Here is a 17,960-nt window from a genome sequence, read left to right as displayed (position 1 = left end):
TTGGTATCTCTGGTAGGGGGATTGGTTTCTCTGGTAATGTAGGCTAATGACTATAGCTGTCCATGATCACAGCCTGATAAGTTTTCTATTGGATAACTTCTCTTTATATGTACTGCCTGGTTTGCCTAGTTACATGTCGTTACTTAGTTTTAGTTACTAGTCGTGAGGTAGCCCAAGCTTTCTGTCGTAACCTTCCCTGAGATCAGAAATGCGTTCACAAGGTGTTCAAGTCATCTTGAATTCAGTCAACTCCACTTTCGACATTCATTGCCCTTGATCACTCCCTCCACCACCAACTCTCTACCCACAACTCATTGACCTACCATATCATTAAACCTACTTATAACGCTTCCTGAGCTCAGCCAAAGGCTTTCTCTGTTTGAAGAATGACCCAAGAATGAAATACTGCAACCAGAGCGGGAGCCAACGCAGCACAAACCTGAGAAGACCAGCACGGTGACCCTCGTAGATATTGAATCCTCTGTGCTTAGCAAGCACCTTGTTCAAGACCCTTCTGGCGTAATCGTTAGGCTTGGTACCGCCCTTGGTCATATCGGCACTAGCACGAACACTTTCCTCAAGACCTTCGACGTGGAAAGGCAAATCAGCAATCCTCTTGGAAATGTCTCCCTTCTTGGCCTTAGCAATGTCCGTATCGATACCACCGGTAATCACAGAGTAAACACGAACTCCGTATGGCTCGAGTTCCACACGAATGCCCTTGGCGTAGGCGTCAATGGCGGCCTTGGTGCTGCAGTAAAGAGAGGTCCAGCAAAGAGGAACTATACCAGCCACAGACGCCGTGAACACAATGGCTCCCTTGGCCTGGATGACGAAAGGCGAAAAGTACTTGGTCATCAACACATGGCCCGTGACATTGACGGCGTATATGTCCAACATGGCCTGGTCGTCAAAGTCGTAACCTGGACCGCCATCAGCAATTCCAGCATTGTTGTACAAAATGTCCAAGGAGTCACTGCCAGAGTGCTCCCTGAAGAACTTCACGGCGTCCTGAACGCTTTCTGGTTTTCTGATGTCCAAAGCAAAAGGAACCACTCCGTGTTTTTTCAATGGCTCCATCAACTTAAGCGTGTGTTCTGGTGCTCCACCATACACCTTAAAGCCCTTTGGGCCAAGATCAAGGCCAAGTGATAGCCGATTCCCGAGGAAGCTCCTGAAACTAAAGCGTAGGGCATTTTGTGGGTTTCAATGGCAGACTGGTGGTGTTTTATACTTTCTGTCACATGCAGAGTGGGTGCTTATCATGTATCGGAGCCGGAAAAAAAGTTACTGAGATCTTGCAGCGCATACATTGAGTGTGACGAAATGGCTGCAAAGTGGATTTAAAGTTTGCAAGATGGTTTTATGTTTTGGATTGATTGATGTTGTTTCGATGGAAAAGTTTACTTTTCGGTTGGAATGGTTCGTATTTGGCGGGTTTGGGCTGTTGAGGAGGCTCCACAAGCCATACAGATCAGCCTTTCAGCACAACATCAATAAACCTGGGGCCGAACTCAAAAAATGATTTCTTGAGGGTCTTTACCTAGCAAAGTTAAAAAAAATGGCTTTAGATCTCCCCAGACGACTGTTTGCGTTGAAACTCCGGCCTCCGGAGCTAACATGTCTGAACCGAGGTTCACACAATGAAGTGTGGAGATGCTATAGTAGCATGAGGTTCAAGCGAGTGATGGTTTTCAGATGCTGCCATTTGGCTTTCACAGCCAGCTGTGTAAGTAACCGTATGAAGAAATCCTGGGTTATCGGATCTTCGCTATCTCCGAGATTTTCGTCATAGCGCAGCTTTTGTCTAGTGTATGGACGATATCTCCAGGATGGTCTTAATGGTAGCTGGAGGATAAGTAGAGCAGAAAATTGATAAATTTCAGTTTGTTTGCTCAATTGCTCTTGCTGATTTGTTGCTGATACTCCAGTCATACAAGTATTGTCAAGGATAAACGAAAGTCAGCATATGAACACTGCTATCTGTGGCTTCGGTGGGTGTTCGAAGCACTTGTTCTCGCATAACTACGTCGCTTGCTGTTGTGTGGTAGCAGCAAAGTGTTCAATTAAGTCGAATAGGAAGCCGTTTAAAGTTGAATTTGCTTGGTTCTCTTTGTCAGTATCGCACGAGTTATCAAGACGTACACTCTATGCTTAACAATGGCCACAAAACTCTCTATTGGGAAGGTCTGGAGCCCGGTGCTGAAGCCCTGTGCAACCATTTCACCGGTTATGATTTCACCGGTTATGTAACTGTAAAATGTAAATTAGCCCCTTGGGTGATATATGTGTGGAATAAGAATATTGACAAGTTTCTCACGTCTATCGATTTCACGAGGAGTACTTATGATTCATGTTATGTTATGAATAAGAAAGGGAAGACCACCTACCTTGCATTATATGTTGATGATATTTTACTTGCCAGTGAATGTGAGAAAGCTTTGGAGGAAGTGAAAGTTGCTGTCAACAAAGTGAAAGATCTAGGGGTCGCTAAAAAGTATCTCAAAATTAACAATGACAAGACCGAGACAGGAATTAAGCTCAGTTTGAGAGCTTATATTGAGAATATGCTCCACACACTGTAGTCACCAGTCAGAGTCTCTCTCAAAACAACAGTATTAATCATTGTCCTGTGAACGAAGTTCACCTTAATATTGTCCCGCTTCTTCTTTATGATGGCCTCCGACCCCTATTCCTCATCAAAAAGACCCCAAAATGCACAAAGCAAAACTGGGTCATCGCTAGATTTTGATTTGAAAACTCCAAAATCCATGAATATCACCATTATTGCACTTGAAGTGAACGAGGCCCCGGCCTTTGAAGAATTTGAAGGGCGAAGAAGTTTCTTTTTAGCTTACGGAATTTTTCAAAAAACGAAAAAATACAATATTGCTATCTCAACTTTCAGGAGCTGTCATTTGACACTCAAGTGACTCAAAGCACTGCAAAAGCTTCCATAAAACGACGCCTTGTCATCGCACACAACGCAGAAGAATCAGACCCACCAACTAAAAATTTACACTTTTCAAAAATCACCCCCTACCTGTCAAAGCAGCCGCCCGGACCGGAATTGTCCTTTTATTGTGTAATGGGCGTGCAAGTACATGGCGCACAGCGCTAGAGAAGGCCATGGTTGAACCCTGAGCTTCTTTCATTTGCTGCGTCAAAAAGACCATTTAGCCGCCCTTCACCTGTGCGGCCTTTTCGCCAGTTGATTGACGTCGTCGTTGCGACAGCGTTAGGTTTAGGGTTTCCGCTGGGAAATAAGGTTGTTGTTGCATTTGTCGAGATCGCTAAACATGCCTTTTTCGGAATAGGCTTGAAAAGGCGTTTGGCACCAGGCGCAGGCAACGGCGAATGGGGACTTTGGCTTGTACGAGGCGGTTGAATGAATTTGTTTTTATTTTTATTTTTATTTTATTTTTTTTTTTTTTGGATTAGCTGTACGCCGTTCGTGTGTTATCAAACATGACCGACCGTCCAGACTGGTGAGCCATAGTAATCAGGAGCTTGCCATAACAAACAAAAAATGAGTAAGCCCACCATTTCTAGTCAACTGTCAGCCAATTACCGGAATAGACGCATCTTCTGACTGGATTATTTATATCTTGACGTGGTTCAAGAGGCAAAGAAGGCGCAAGCGGCAGCCGCAACAAGTCAAATATGGAACCTGAAAGGGAAGAGTGCCATGATTGAAGACCCTGGCCAAAAATAAAAACCACCCAAAATAGAAATATCTCGTGTTACTTCGATATTCTCGAAGTCCTCGGAATCCATTTTTTTTATCACTTTCCACCACGACTGCCGTACGCCTTGTTGCAAAAGCTACATAACCGGTGCTGCACTTCCCAAACCGTCAGCAGACGTATGTGGAAGCGAGCCTGCGGCGGCATAAGCAGAATTTTTTTCAAAAATCTTCAAAATCCCACTCTCTCAAACTTCCTCCAAAACTTCTCCAAAACTTCACCAAAATCTGCCAATTTGCGCTCTCTGTCTTTTGACACCATCATGCGCACGAAAAGCTGTCTACCCATGTGGGCTAATAATTCGCTTATTGTCGAAGCCTGGGGCGCTTGCATACGCCATCCACAACGTGCGCTCTGCATGCACTCCCGGCGCCCCATGTGGATGCAAAAACGCTATTAATCAAATGCCCTTTATAAAGCAGGCCGTGCCCTTCAATTTAGCTTTTTGAAACAGCATGAAGCTTTTTTTACTACCGGTGGTTCTTGCCGCCAACATCCTCATCACAACCACAGACTCGTGGGTCGCCAAGGGCCCTCGGTACTTGGAATGGGCTCTCAGAGAAGACGGCCATAATGTTAAGGTGGTGGCCTCGTTGAACCCAAACACTGAATACTCCACGGTGGAGCTGGAGAAAAGACAAATCGTCGTGGGCGCCCCACAAGGAGGCGACTTCAACCACCTCCTGCCAGCACAGCAGATATACCACAAGAACATCAAAAAGCTCAATACGGTGCCCCGTGGGGTCCGCAATACCATCTCCCAGAGGGAGTCCGACAAATTCGACGAGGCTTTTCAACAACAGGACATCGTTCAGGAAGGCGCTTACGGCCAGGATCCACTCAACCCCAACTTTTGGTATGTCGATGCTCAGCCTCTCGAGGCTCTTTCGGTCGCTTTTTCCGACATCCTCCCCAACCACCTCCCCACGTTTACTCCTGATTTGGTCATTGTGGGACCCAACGAGGGCCTCCACTTGACATCTGCTAATTCTAAACAAGACATTGTGGTGGAGGACCTCGAACAAATGGAAAACCAGGCCGAGGCATTGGCTCTTTTGGCTCAGCTGAAGAGCTTCCCTGTGATCTCCGTTTCCAGCGAGGACCACGACCATATTTATTACGGCGACGAGAGGTACTTTAATGTCGAGGAGGCCAAGTACGAGGACTCCTTCAAGGCCAACCCTGTTGCCAGAAACGTCCAGTACATCAACAGAAAAATCGTCGAGCTCGTGGAGGAAGTGGAGCCCACCCTCACGCTGTCTCTCCTGCTCAACGTGAATTTCCCCTCCATGAACCACAAGTTCTCTCACTGCCTTGCCACCGCCAAGGGCCCCACTTTCTTCCAAGTTGTGGGCGACAAGGTGGAATCTCACTTGGGCAAGATCCTCAGTGTTCCACACGTTTCCGGAAAAAGAGGACTCGAGGGCCAAACTACATACATAAAAATGTCCGACGAAGGTCGCCCCGAGCCCCTTCTGGAGCTCGAGTTCATGAGGTTGCTGGCAATCCTCATCCAACCTTCAGTCCAGGACAGGCTTCACGAAAAGGACGATGTTAGCCAACTTTACCACAACAAGCTTGAGGCCCGGGCGCTTGATCGTTGTGAAATAGCCGTGGCTGTGAATCACGTCACCAAGGGCAACAATTTGGGACCCGATGTCTTTGGCATTGTCACTCGTTAATTAATAAACATAATAGAGCATCAACAAGAGATTGTAATAAGGTTTTACCAAGACTGTTCCCGTAAGTCGACAGATTTTTTTTTTATAAATTTACATTTCATTTAGAATATGATTTTGAAAGGGCGGTGGCGGAAGAAGTGCACTTTGTTTACATCCCGTTTTGTTGCCACTTAATTTAGCAAAAGTTGGGCGTCACTCCACTCGAATAGGGGTGACTACTGGCAGAGTCCAAACCATTTTCTTAATTTTAAAAATATTCAAAGGAAGAAACATTTTTTAACAGAAGCTCTTGAACTCATGGTGAAGCTGGCGTATTTTTTGTTTAAAAAACGAATCTATCAATCATAAACCAGTTCAAAGCAAACAGTGTTGACTCAACTTTATGGCGCAATCAACGCCGTGAATACTAAATGAATCACCAAGATTATTTCCCGTATTCCATTCCAAAGTCGACATGCAAAGCACCGTCAGCATACATTTTAAAGCATCTGAATCCATGTTACATTGGGGCTACAGAGCAGCAGTCTGTTTTCAACAGCCACAGCCTTGAGCTTAGACAAGCATGTTGGCTCGTTGTAAGCTCCAACGAGAGGTAGAAGACAGGATCGATTGGCAGGGTGAAAAGTTTTCTAATCTGGCCAGAGCAGAGGAAGCTTTTATGAGAAGTAGATTTCGACCCTTGTAGCGAATCAGAGTAGTCCAGGTTTAATAGTTTAGAGAAATGGCCATGAATGTCTGATATGAACCAATAATTCGATGAAAGTGGAGCCGAGGTTAAAAACGGTTGATTTCCCAGAATACTGCCTTCTCGATTTATCAAATTCTCCGATTTCCTCGATTCACTCGGTTGTTTCAGTGCATCTCCAAATCTCAGACGTCAATTGAACGGACGGTGAAGGAGTTGGCTTGGAAGATTTTGAGAATCCCAGATAGATCGGGTTACCTGAAGGCTAGCAACAACAAGAGACCCAAAATTGAAGATCACAGATATGGGCAGAACAAACAATCGAATGCCAACGAGACTTCAAAGCTGGTTCTGGTGAATAACTTGCCACTTGGAAAGACTTCTACTCAAGTTGACAAGACAGACAGTGCTGAGAAACCAAATACAACAAACCTGGCCTATAAGATGTATAGCTTTACATGGTACACTGGTGCCGAAGCTCACGTTGTGAATGTCAAACTGCTCATGTGTGTTTCCACTGATCTTCTGGCCTGAAGCAATGCGGCTGAGTATGTCAATATTCATCCTGCCAGTGCTATTCGGTTTCAAACTCCGCATGATCGCTATCATTCATTTCTTACTACGAATCCGCCTCCACATAAACATCTTACTTCTCGAAATAACAAGACATGAGCATACTCTACTGAGAATCCCAAGCATTCCACTAGACCAGTCATAGTGCCCATTTAGAAGATCTTGCCTCCATTGCTAATATGACAATTTATTTCGTTTTTTTGTTATGTCATAGAAACAGGATAAACATGCGACGATAAAATCTTCATCTACTCCTACCTGACAACCTCGATCCAACTTGCCCGGTGCGAATGTTGCAGCCATTTGTAGCAGACACCACAACCCACAAACAACCAACACAATTCAATTTTCTAACCAAAATTTCAAACTTCACCTCTCCAAGCCCCAATTTCTCTCCCACCTTCCAATTTTCAAAAACTCCACCCTTCCCCATCATCACCCACCAGCCCTGTGTCTGCATCTGCAAGAATAGCTGCGAAAACCACCACAACCATCCACAGTTACCATGCCAACGTTGATTCCGCTGGTGCTGACCGGACTGGAACAGTACCTCCGTCTTCCCCGTTCCGAGCGGCGCAAGACCCAAAAATTGGGAACTATCTCTTGCGTTTCGCTCATCACCAATAAGATGATCGGAACGGGCCTCTTCAGCACGCCTTCCATCATCTTCAAGTACTGCGACGGCAACGTGCCGTTGTACCTTGGCTTGTGGGTGCTTGGGGCGTTCATTATCTTCAGCGGACTCCTTATATATTTAGAGTTTGCGCTCAATCTCCCTTTGCAGAACGGTGGTGAAAAGAACTACTTGTTGAGGGTGTTCAAGCTGCCCAAGGGCCTTGCGGGCTGTGTTTACGCATTTCAGATGGTTTTCTTGGGCTTCAGCTCGGGCAATTCCTTTGCATTCGGAAAATACATCTGGTACGCTGTTTCGGGAAACCAGGTGGGCGATGACGACTGGACTTCTAAGCTTATCGGTGTGGTTTGCATCACCGGGTGCATCTGGCTTCACATCCAGTTCCCGAACCAGGCCACGCTGCTTTTCAATTTCTTGGGCATGTTCAAAATCGTGATCTTGATGCTTATCATCGCCATTGGCTCCCTTGTGGCTATAGACGTCATTGGCATTCCGGAGGCTCCCCCAGCTCAGAATTTGCATACGGGTCTTCTGAGCAACTTCTACTCGATTTCAGTGGCTCTTCTTGAAATTGTGTACTCGTTCAAGGGCTGGGAAAATGCCAATTACGTGCTTTCTGAGATCGCAGACCCTTACCATGTTCTTACTATCGCTGCTCCCATGGCCGTTCTCCTCGTGACCATTCTCTACTTCTTGGTGATCATCAGCTACCTCATTGTGATTCCCAAGGAGGAGCTTTTGAACAGCGGTGTGCTTGTTGCCGGCATTTTCTTCAACAAAGTGTTTGGAGAGTCTGTCACCTCCAAAATGCTCCCGCTCATGATCGCCTTGCTGACCCTTGGAAACGTCATGGTGGTGTCGTTTGCCCACTCCATTGTCAACCAGGAGCTTGCACGCAACAATTACCTCCCGTTCTCCAAAACGTTCGAAAACCTCAACTACTCTCTTATCTTGCATTGGTTCGTCACCGTGGTGATTCTTGTGGGCCCGCCCAGCGCAGACGTCTACGAATTCGTCGTCAACTTGTACATATATCCCGGGACGTGGATCAATGTGGCCATCACAGGTGGGCTTGTATACCTAAAGCTCAATGCCGAGAAGGAGGGATGGGGCAGAATGCGCTACATCGAAGACTTGGAAATTATAGACGGCGAAGGGTTGCCCCTGGAGGTCTCCACCTCCGCAGATACCGACTTGGACAGCACATCCATTCAATCATACAACCCGCAAGAACAGGAATCGGGCTTCACTGAGTTCAACGACCTCATTCTGAGCCACTCCCACCTCACCACCAAGCACAAGTCGTTTTCGGCGTCGTGGGTGTGTGTTATTCTATTCCTTGTTGCCAATGTCTTTTTGGCTATTTTGCCCTTCTTTCCCCCTCCCAAGGGTACAGTCAACTCTACTATTCCATACTGGTGCTTCCCGGTGGTTGGAACAGGGTGCCTTCTTATCGGCGCCGTTTTCTACTTTGGACGTGAAAAGTACTATTTGAAAAAAGGCTGGACCCCTCCTGTCTACGAGGACGAATACCAAAACTAGTTTGAGAAAATCAGTCATAAGACTTTCGGGTTTGCAGCCAACCGAGGCTAGTGCGCATCTGACAGCGTCGACTGTGCACAGTACTGTGGAGTAACTACTCTTCAACAAGAACCATGGAATCCTTATCTGAATCGTCGGCGCCACAGTCGGTTATCCTCAACGACTATAAGTTGGCGGTCAAGTTCTTCATGAACAAGGACTTTGAGAAATCCTATCAGATCATATCCAAGTTACACTCGGTTGCCTACAGAACATTCGCCAAGGGTGCTATCCTGGAGGACGTGTTCGTCAAGATCGTGACATTGTACTTGACGGAGCTCGGTCTTTTGTTGAATTCGAAAGACGGGACGTTCCAGCTTCCTCGCAAGGAAAAGAAGGAGTTGATTGGCAAGCTCAGACTGAGCCAGTTCCTCGACTCCCTCTACGAGATCTACGGCAGCGTGGCCAAGGTGCCTTCCGAATTGCTATACCAAGTGTTTCTTGTGAACTACCTGTGTCAGAATGAGATAAAGCAGGGCGATGAGCGCCTCTTGGTCAAGCAGTTTGACAACTTGTACTCGCTTCTCGATTTCCTGGGGGCTTCCAACGATAAGTACTTGAGGCGCCTTGTGGACATGTACATTTTCAACGTTTTGCCTGATGCAGATGAATTCTCCAAAGCCAAAGAGCTTGTCGATTCTAACCCCTTGGTTGACACCGAGAAGGGCAGAAACCGCATCAAGGAGTTGCAGGAAGTTAAGAAGCAGGAAAAGAAGCTTCGGGACAAGCAGGCCAAGGAGCGTGAAGCCCAGGAGGCCCAACGTCTCGCCGATGAGAAAGCCGAAAAGAAAGCTGAGCAGGAAAATGCCAGTTTGAAGTACAAGTCCTTGAAGCAGATCAAGAGAGAGCATGAGAGCACCGAGGAGCTTGAGAGACGAAGCAGGAGCCCCCTAGCAGCGGCAACAGTAGCATTCAACAACTTCGTCATCGTCTCGAGTACCTAATGCGCTTGACGAGAAGGTTCTGCGAGAAGAACTACCCGGTTCTAGTGATCATATTCATCGCCAGTCTCATTGCTCAGCGCTTCATCCGCACAAGACGGATCAATGTGTTCCAGAAATTGCAGGATACCTTCAGAATGGCGTTCAAGATTACCTATTTATAAGAAGATTGGAATTTCTACGGGCCCGTGGACCGACACATCATGGTCGTCCTCTTCCCGAGACGGCTTTTGCCGTTTTGATGCTTGCCCTGACGGTGTTTCGGTCCGCAGAGGCTTTTTGAAAGATGCATACGAAAGAGTGCTGAGCTCTGGTGGCTCCACAGTTGCCTGTGCTGGGACCCTCGATGGTTCAGCCACTCTTACGTCTTCAGTCACCAACTGGTCATAGTTTTCAACGTAATGATAATGATTGTCATCAAAAACACCGTTGACGTCGGCGGCGTTCAGCTGTTCGAACTCGTCGCCCACCAATGCTTTCTCTATAATATTGAATGTAATAAGGGAGCCAGGGTAGTTGGCCACTCCAGGATGTTTGCAAAGGAGTTGCAAGGATAGTATACCAGATACGTCCTTCATGATTTTGCACTTGGACAGGAGCTTAACTGCCTTGAATATCTTGATAAACGGTGAGAAGGAGAAGCATGAGAGCACCGAGTCTTTGGTAGGCTCCATGGTTCCATTCTCCACCTTGAAAATCTCTAGTTTTTCCATCATCGTCTTGGCGCTTGGAAACAAAAGCTTCAGATACCCAATGGCACCGCTTGAAATGAAATTGAGCTGATTGGTCTCCCGTTTGTTGGATCCGTCGTTGGAGACGTAGATGTACAAGTTCTCGGTATTGATATGCTGCAAGTCTTGGAGAAGGACCGTAAGGAGGTCGCTCTTGACGATAAGTTCAAATTGAACCATATCATGACGAACAAGTAAGTCTCCACTTTCCTCCGTCTTATCGTACGGATAGTCCATGTCAAGGTAGAAAGTAGCGAACTCGATCTTCTCGCTCATGAGTCTATCTTCAAACTCAATCACCAATGGGTGGCCTTCTCCTCCATACTTAATATAGCAAAGAACAGTCTCCGGCTTAGATGCTGAATTTTTGAATTTGGGTGCCAATGTAGACGCGGCAGCTGTAAATGAATCTGCAATCAACTGAATATCAACACCCAATCGTAGTTCCTTGGGTCCGTCTGAATGTTGATCCAGATGCAAGGTGTATGACAGAAACAAACTCAGATCTATCGTCAACTGGACATTGGTGATGTGGTTGTACTCACTAAACACTACAATGCCGTTATCTGAGATGATCATCAACGCATGGGAGCTGATGGAGGTGACAGTATTTAGTAGATCTGCGATATGACCCACATGGGATGTAGATGCGGAGAATGTGATATTTTGATTCTGAGTAGACTCTAGGCCTGGTTCTGGCGAAGACGGTAGAAATAGCTGGGACATCTGGAGTAGTAGAATAGAAGTAGTAGCAGGGTGCGCGCTAACATTTTATTGAAACAGACGTGCTGCTGAAAGAGGTTCTAGTCGTTAGTTATTATGAGGGGTGAAAAGGGTGAAACTCACCATAGGCAATCTGATTGCAACTTACACGGTAGTATGCATCAGGTCAAGTCGAGCTGGAAGACCAAGCGTCAATTGGGGCCCTTAGTAGACCGCAATGTAGTTATCGATTCTGTTCTTCTGGTTCTGAGCGATACATTCGGCGATCCACGTAATGTTTCTCACCTCCTGCTCCTTGGAACGCAACCAGGCCCACACCGTCAGCAAGGTGAACTGCTGCGTGAACGCCTGTTTGTTGTATTGCATCTCCAACCAGTAGAACCAGTCCTCGATGTTCTTGGATCCGCTGCTCAGAGCGTCTCCAAACAACTCCTTGTACTCGCCAATCAGCTCAACTATGTTCTTCACCTGCTCCACGTCCTCGGCGGTGGAGAGCTGGTTGTGGTATGTGGGGTACAACTGACCGTACGAGGGGAACAACGAGAGCTTGTCCTCAGGGGTCAAGTCTGGGTTGTTCAAAGAGTTCAATGCAATGTTGATGACTCTCTTGTCGGCCTCAAAGTTCAACAAGCGTGTCATGATCTCCTGATCAGGGCCAGTGAGCTCGTTCTGGACAAACTCAACAAAAGCCTCGAGGTAGTTTCTGTACAATCTGTTTCTGATGATCTCAATGTTCAAGTCATCAAGGTCGTTGATCGTCAAACAGTCCTTGAAGAAAGGAGCCAAGGGCGTGTCAATCAACACAGTGTCGTACAACGACTCGATATCCGTGGCAATGGACAAAGTGGGCAATGTCTCGAACCAGCCCAAAGGATGGCACTTGGGCAAGATGTCCTGACAGTCTCTCTCGTGAAGCGTGCCTGTGATCATCAAGGAGACATTGTCAATCATGTAGCCGTAGCAGATGAAATCCAAAAATTTGGTCAAGGTACCAGCACTCTGGCTTCTCAAGTACTGAAACTGCTGGTACAATTTGCCCAGAAGCCTCTCCTGCATCACTGAGGTCGAAAGCGGCCCGCCGTAGTTCGATAAGAAGTTGCCGTAGTCGGTAGCAGATAACTGCAATTTCAAGTCCTGAAGAGAGTCACATTGTGTCAAGTTGACGTACTGGGACTGTGTCAAAAGACCGTTTCTGTACCCACGTACCACACCTTCCACATACCCGTAGTCGATGTTGAAAAAGAGACCCTCCATGGTTGACGTTTGCTGGAGGTGAGGACAGATTGATGTGTGGGTAGTATCAAGGCTATATGCAGGACCTTAAATTGGCCCCTTCAGCCTTCCGACCTCAATGGGCATAAACTGATATTTTTTTGAAATTTTTGGGTTGGCGTGCATTTGGTTTAGGCATTTGATTATGTGATTTGTCGATTGATGGCAAAATCGAAATCTTACGGTAATGGTTGCAAATGTGAGTGAAAGTGGTATTCCGCCTGTTACTCTCCCCAATCATTGTCAATTGCTAAATTGAAATTTTTTATCATTCAGGAATGCAATTTGTTGAACTTCTCCGAAAAAACAGAGGCCATCACACTAAGTATGCTTCAGTATCATTCACTTCATGGGTCCCTCCTATAACTACCTGCACTCCAGCTTATTCGACACGTTCTACATTTCGTCAATTCCATTAAAATTCGACAGAACTTAACATTATAAGAAACTCAATTACTTTGTACCTCATCATTTCGAATCCCTTTCTACCCCTTTCTTTTCACTCGTGTACCTCACCAAATCAACCCTTCTTAGTATACCACCACTATCAGCGCGCTACATCCACATACCACAACCCAAGAACCATGTCGTCGATTCTTCTCGACACCCTCAAGGATGGGCTTGATCCAGGGCTTGCTGGGATGCTTGAAAAAGACCCAGAGCTCAAGAAAGATACACAGCAGTACCTTGAGGAGCTTTTGGTCAATTCGGAGCTACTATCCACTGAGATGTTCACATCTTCCACTGAAACCAAGGGAAAGAACCTAGTGGAGGAGATTGCCGAGCTCGACCACCAGCTGCGTCAGATCGAGCTTCAATTGGCAACTATCGCAAACGAAAACCGAGACTTGATTGTTGGTGTTACAGAGGATGTCAAGCTCGTTCATAACACCATTGGTGAGGACTTGAACAAGAACATTGCCGCTATGAAACAGGGGTTTGAAAACAAAATAGCTGTTGATAACAAGGCGGTCAAGAAAGTCAGTCAGGCTATCTCAGCAAACAACTCCATTTTGCATAACATGGACTCGATCCTTGATATATATGAACTCCCAACTCTCTGTGGCCTTTGCATAATGCAGGGTAACTACCAGGAGGCATTGGAAATCCTGACACTGGTCAAGATGCTAACCGTGAAGTTTCCTAACCTGAAAACCTTCAAACAATTACAAACCCAGGTTGATAACGAGTTGAAGCTCATGGTGAGGGGCCTCATAAAGCTCCTTAATACGAACTTGAAGCAGTCCAACATCTTGAAGATCTTCCAGATTTTGAACAGACCAAATCTTGTGACTTCTGAAGAAGACGAAAATGACCAAACGATCTCTGGCAACAAGACGCTCAAATTGATTTATCTCAACTCGAGGTTCAAGTTCATCATGAACGAGGTTGCCAGCCTTCAACCGCTTTTGAAATTAAAGAAACTCACGTACCTCAAGCGCTACATTGAGATCTACCGTGAGCATCTCTACAATTCGCTATCAATCTATCACGCCATCTTTTTATCAACGGGTCTAAAGTCCGACACTAACGACGACAAGCTCTTGTTGCACATGTACATAAAGAAATTGGTGTATTTGATGGTCGAGGAGCTCCGCACGCATCTTCCAAAGGTCCAAGAAGGCGAAAATACTGCTGACGAGGTGGAGTTGAACAGCTTGAGGGACGGCGTCATCTTGCAAGTTATATACTTATGCAGATCGCTCTCCAAGTACGGTCTTGATTTCGAAAGTCTCATCACTTGGGAACTTTGCGTCAAGGAGCCTTCACTTATAGCGCAAGAAGACTGGGCCAGGAATTTGGCCAAATTGAAGAAGTTTAAGTCCTGACTGGGCCCATATTGTTCAAGCCGAACAAGTAACCCAACTCCTGTCTTCCAAGAGCACTGCTCTTCTTCAACTCTGTACTGTCGAGTGCCGAATTCACGAGCTCCTTCTTTCTGTCCTGCAAGTTGACAATTCTGTCCTCCACTGTGTCTGTCACAAGCAACTTATAAACGTTAACAGGTCGCTGTTGACCGAAACGATGGGCTCTATCCATGGCCTGGTCTTCCACAAAAGGATTCCAGAAGGGGTCCATGATAATGACGTGCGACGCACAAGTCAAAGTCAAACCGACATTACCTGCCTTAAGTGATATAAGCAAGACTCTTTCGCTCCCTTGATAAAACCGTTTGATCGTCGTATTTTTTAAATCAATGTTCATGGTTCCATCATAGCGCAAGTGTTCAATGTGACTGTCTTGAAGAGCTTTCGCCAAGAGATCAAAAGTTCCAGTGAAGTGAGAAAAGACAATGATCTTCTCATCGTCCGAAGATTTGACCACATCTCGTATAAGATCGAGCGTCTTCTGAAGTTTTGCTGACAAGGTAAACCCACCATTGTCATGTATAATCTTATTAATCTTCTCAGTCGTTGTAGTCTTCTTCGCCTTTCCCAGGCCGTACTGTGCTTTCAAGTCGTCGAAGCTGAGGTCTTCGTTGACGATTTGGTCATAGATTTTATAGCTCACCAAAGACTTCTCAGAGACGGGTTGCCGGCAAATCGTACATGACACTGTACCATCGTCATTAGCGTCTTGCTCGAAGAAATTTCCAACACAGCCATCACAAATCATGTGTCCACATGGATGTAGTAGAACAATTGCTGTTTCGTCGACAACGTCAAGACACATAGGACAAGTCAACTGTGTGCTGCCTTCATCAAAATCGTCGGGATCAACGGGCATTACTCTATCACTCTTTCTCAAATCTTCTGCGATCCTATGCCTCACATGTTCGGGAAAATTCTGGGAAAGGGCATACATTGTCTTCCAATTTTGAACTCCGCCATACCCTTCCTTATTCTCCGCCGCATTTAACTCTCCAACTTGAACTAAGATGTCGTGAATACACATCTGCCTCAACCTCAAAAGCAACGTAAGAATATTGCTGTGTGAATTCTTGTGTTTAGAGTTAAGAAGCCGCTCTGCCTTCTTCTGAATTCCAGACTCGAGGTCCTTGTATTCTTTAGCCTCTTCTGCATCCATACTAATGACAACCTTCTTGACAGTTTTCTTGGGCAATACCATGAGAGGCTTACCATCGACTTTGGAATCCTTCGTCCGGCGAAGCATAATTGCCAGAAGAATTGCTCTCAACTTTTTCATTGAAACGTTTCTGTCGTACTCATCCGCCTCATTTGCATTAGACCGCATAGGCACTGCAATATCACGTTTGAATTTCACTTCGTCATTGTAGGGTCTTGTTCTAAGGAATCGAAGAATGGGGTATAGCTCGTCCACACTATTCTGCATTGGCGTACCTGTCAAGCAGAGACGATGCTTCGATTTGACAAGAGCTGTGGCCTTGGAAGTTTGCGAGACCTTATTCTTGATGTACTGCGCTTCATCAAGAACCACTCTATAAAACTTAGCGTCACGAGAGAAAAATGGAGAGGCATACACTGTTCCTCCCAGGTTAGCATCTGGGATGACATTTTGGCCATGGGATAACATTGCCTCCTCCAATACTTGGGCATAATGCTGCTTGAACTCGGACGCTAGAGTTGTGTAAGATACCAAAACAACGTCATACCTTTGCAACTTTTTGAATGTGTTGATTTTCTTTTTGTCAGTACCGTGGAAAAAGGCAACCTTCTGTTTGTGCTCCATGTTAATCTTAGCCCTGAGTTCAGCGTTCCACTGTCGTAAAAGGGAAACGGGTCCCACGATAAGAGTAGTTTTCCGATCCTGGTCCTCTGCTGATGGTGGGTTCGCCATCAAAAGTGCGATGGTCTGAACTGTTTTTCCAAGACCCATATCGTCCGCAAGAATGCTACCTTGTTCCTCCTTTTCACGTTTAAGGAGCCAATGTAATCCACGTCTCTGGTGATCTAACAATTGCACACTTAGCTCAGAAGGTGTCAGAGCCATGCCCTCGATCTTCTCCTCATTACCCACATCTTTCAAAAGCTCCTGAAGATGAACAGTGTCCTCGTAAATGTTCTGCGTTTGAACACCTGGTCTATAAGCTGGCAAATGTGGCGCATGAATATTAGGCGGCGCGTGAGATGGGGGAACGGAATAGTTGAAGAAGGATCCTTGGGGACCTTGGCTCGGATGCTGGCGAGGATTGATGTGCATCGTTCTTCTCTTGTAGGCCATGACATCAAGCAAGATGTTCTTATACCTTCTGATCTTCTTTGCCCGCTCGATTGCAATGTTTGCCTCCTGAAGCGACGAGTTGAGTTCTCTGATCAAGTCTGCTCTGCGATCGGTATCATCCAACGAAAGTGCCGCCATACTATTTCTGGCCTCACTCATGTGCCTCAAATACGAGTCTCTTATATTCTTAAACCTCGATATTTGGGCATCCAAGCTCATTGAGTGTGTCTCAAGCTGTGGCATTTGCTGAGCAAGGAAGTACTCTGCAGCTTTGGCGTCTTGTTGTGCTTCTAGGGGATCCAGTGAGTATACTTGAGGAGTAAATGCTTGCACCAGTGGCACTGGCTGGTTGAATGAGGTATTTGCGAGAGCATTTTGGTAGGCCAGATTCAAATCGTTAGGTCGCTGCACTGGGGGCTGTTCAAACGTCGTGGCCTTGAACTTACCCATCCTTTCTGCTTCTTCCTTACTGAGAACTGCAATTTCGTCGTCGGAGTCCTCCATGCTGTTATCCTCCACGGTAGCCTGTGTGGGTTCGGAGATGTGATTCTGCTCTAAATTAGCGCTATGCTGTACACCGTTAAACTGCTGTAAACTTGGCACCTGCTGCTCCACCTGCTCTTGTTCTATATTATGAGATCGGCCATTTTGCTGAATCTGTTCGGCTTGTTTCAAAAGAGGGGAGCTACCCACGCTGGGCGATGGAACTCTATCATGGAAGACTGGCGAGGGATTCTGAACTGGAGATTCCTTCTCACCTGAGTAATCAGCACCTGCCACGGACAGATCGCCTTCTTCGTCACTGGATAAAATGACAATGACGGAGTCTGTGTCCAGCTCAAGCGCCACCTGATGTCTATGTGGGTTGAAGTACTTCGACTTCCTCTCTTCCCCTGAGGACTCTCCACTTGCATAACCTCCTACTGGTGCATCACGGGTATCAGGTTCCTTTCTCTTGGTTCCTCTCGTCTCTAGAGCACTATCATCATGACTTTTGCCCTCGTTATCGTATTGGCTAAGCAGCTCCCACCATTTATTAGGCTCCTGAGAAGTGGAGCTGATCTGACGAGGTATGCTGTTTTTCTCCGGTAGAGTTTCAGGAAAGCTTTCATTGTTGTTCTCGTCGTCCGAAGACACCACGATCACGTCGGTGGAACGAACCAGCATTGTCGTGAACCAAGGCTATTTGGTCCTGTTTATGTGAGTTGTTTATATGATGTGGTGCGAATCGAGATAAGCTCGACTACAT

General features: G+C 46.2%; 8 protein-coding genes across 8 annotated transcripts; 4 read left to right on the top strand and 4 right to left on the bottom strand. All coding sequences in view use genetic code 12, as the record gives it.

The window, feature by feature from the left end:
• Nucleotides 1–336: 336 nt before the first annotated feature.
• CXQ87_001806 (uncharacterized protein) lies at nt 337–1,080 on the bottom strand (the record flags this gene model as incomplete). The annotated part of the gene is made up of 1 exon (XM_025480332.1): nt 337–1,080. One exon carries the CDS (start codon nt 1,078–1,080, stop codon nt 337–339), a length of 744 nt encoding a protein of 247 aa, XP_025334632.1.
• Nucleotides 1,081–4,201: 3,121 nt separating this feature from the next.
• CXQ87_001805 (uncharacterized protein) lies at nt 4,202–6,647 on the top strand (the record flags this gene model as incomplete). Its single annotated transcript, XM_025480331.1, has 2 exons — nt 4,202–5,416; nt 6,303–6,647. The coding sequence occupies 2 exons, from the start codon at nt 4,202–4,204 to the stop codon at nt 6,645–6,647; spliced, it is 1,560 nt and encodes a 519-aa protein (XP_025334631.1).
• A 544-nt stretch (nt 6,648–7,191) lies between these two features.
• On the top strand, nt 7,192–8,862 carry CXQ87_001804 (uncharacterized protein; the record flags this gene model as incomplete). The annotated part of the gene is made up of 1 exon (XM_025480330.1): nt 7,192–8,862. One exon carries the CDS (start codon nt 7,192–7,194, stop codon nt 8,860–8,862), a length of 1,671 nt encoding a protein of 556 aa, XP_025334630.1.
• A 113-nt stretch (nt 8,863–8,975) lies between these two features.
• Nucleotides 8,976–9,845, top strand: CXQ87_001803 (uncharacterized protein; the record flags this gene model as incomplete). Its single annotated transcript, XM_025480329.1, has 1 exon — nt 8,976–9,845. One exon carries the CDS (start codon nt 8,976–8,978, stop codon nt 9,843–9,845), a length of 870 nt encoding a protein of 289 aa, XP_025334629.1.
• A 155-nt stretch (nt 9,846–10,000) lies between these two features.
• CXQ87_001802 (uncharacterized protein) lies at nt 10,001–11,299 on the bottom strand (the record flags this gene model as incomplete). The annotated part of the gene is made up of 1 exon (XM_025480328.1): nt 10,001–11,299. One exon carries the CDS (start codon nt 11,297–11,299, stop codon nt 10,001–10,003), a length of 1,299 nt encoding a protein of 432 aa, XP_025334628.1.
• Nucleotides 11,300–11,500: 201 nt separating this feature from the next.
• CXQ87_001801 (H(+)-transporting V0 sector ATPase subunit d) lies at nt 11,501–12,550 on the bottom strand (the record flags this gene model as incomplete). The annotated part of the gene is made up of 1 exon (XM_025480327.1): nt 11,501–12,550. The coding sequence occupies one exon, from the start codon at nt 12,548–12,550 to the stop codon at nt 11,501–11,503; it is 1,050 nt and encodes a 349-aa protein (XP_025334627.1).
• A 602-nt stretch (nt 12,551–13,152) lies between these two features.
• Nucleotides 13,153–14,397, top strand: CXQ87_001800 (Golgi transport complex subunit; the record flags this gene model as incomplete). Its single annotated transcript, XM_025480326.1, has 1 exon — nt 13,153–14,397. One exon carries the CDS (start codon nt 13,153–13,155, stop codon nt 14,395–14,397), a length of 1,245 nt encoding a protein of 414 aa, XP_025334626.1.
• A 66-nt stretch (nt 14,398–14,463) lies between these two features.
• On the bottom strand, nt 14,464–17,878 carry CXQ87_001799 (translocase; the record flags this gene model as incomplete). The annotated part of the gene is made up of 2 exons (XM_025480325.1): nt 14,464–14,469; nt 14,495–17,878. The coding sequence occupies 2 exons, from the start codon at nt 17,876–17,878 to the stop codon at nt 14,464–14,466; spliced, it is 3,390 nt and encodes a 1,129-aa protein (XP_025334625.1).
• Nucleotides 17,879–17,960: the final 82 nt, after the last annotated feature.

Source organism: Candidozyma duobushaemuli, assembly GCF_002926085.2.
Source record: "Candidozyma duobushaemuli strain B09383 chromosome Unknown B_B09383, whole genome shotgun sequence".
Classification (NCBI taxonomy): Eukaryota; Fungi; Ascomycota; class Pichiomycetes; order Serinales; family Metschnikowiaceae; genus Candidozyma; species Candidozyma duobushaemuli.
This window is presented reverse-complemented; position numbering and strand designations above follow the sequence as displayed.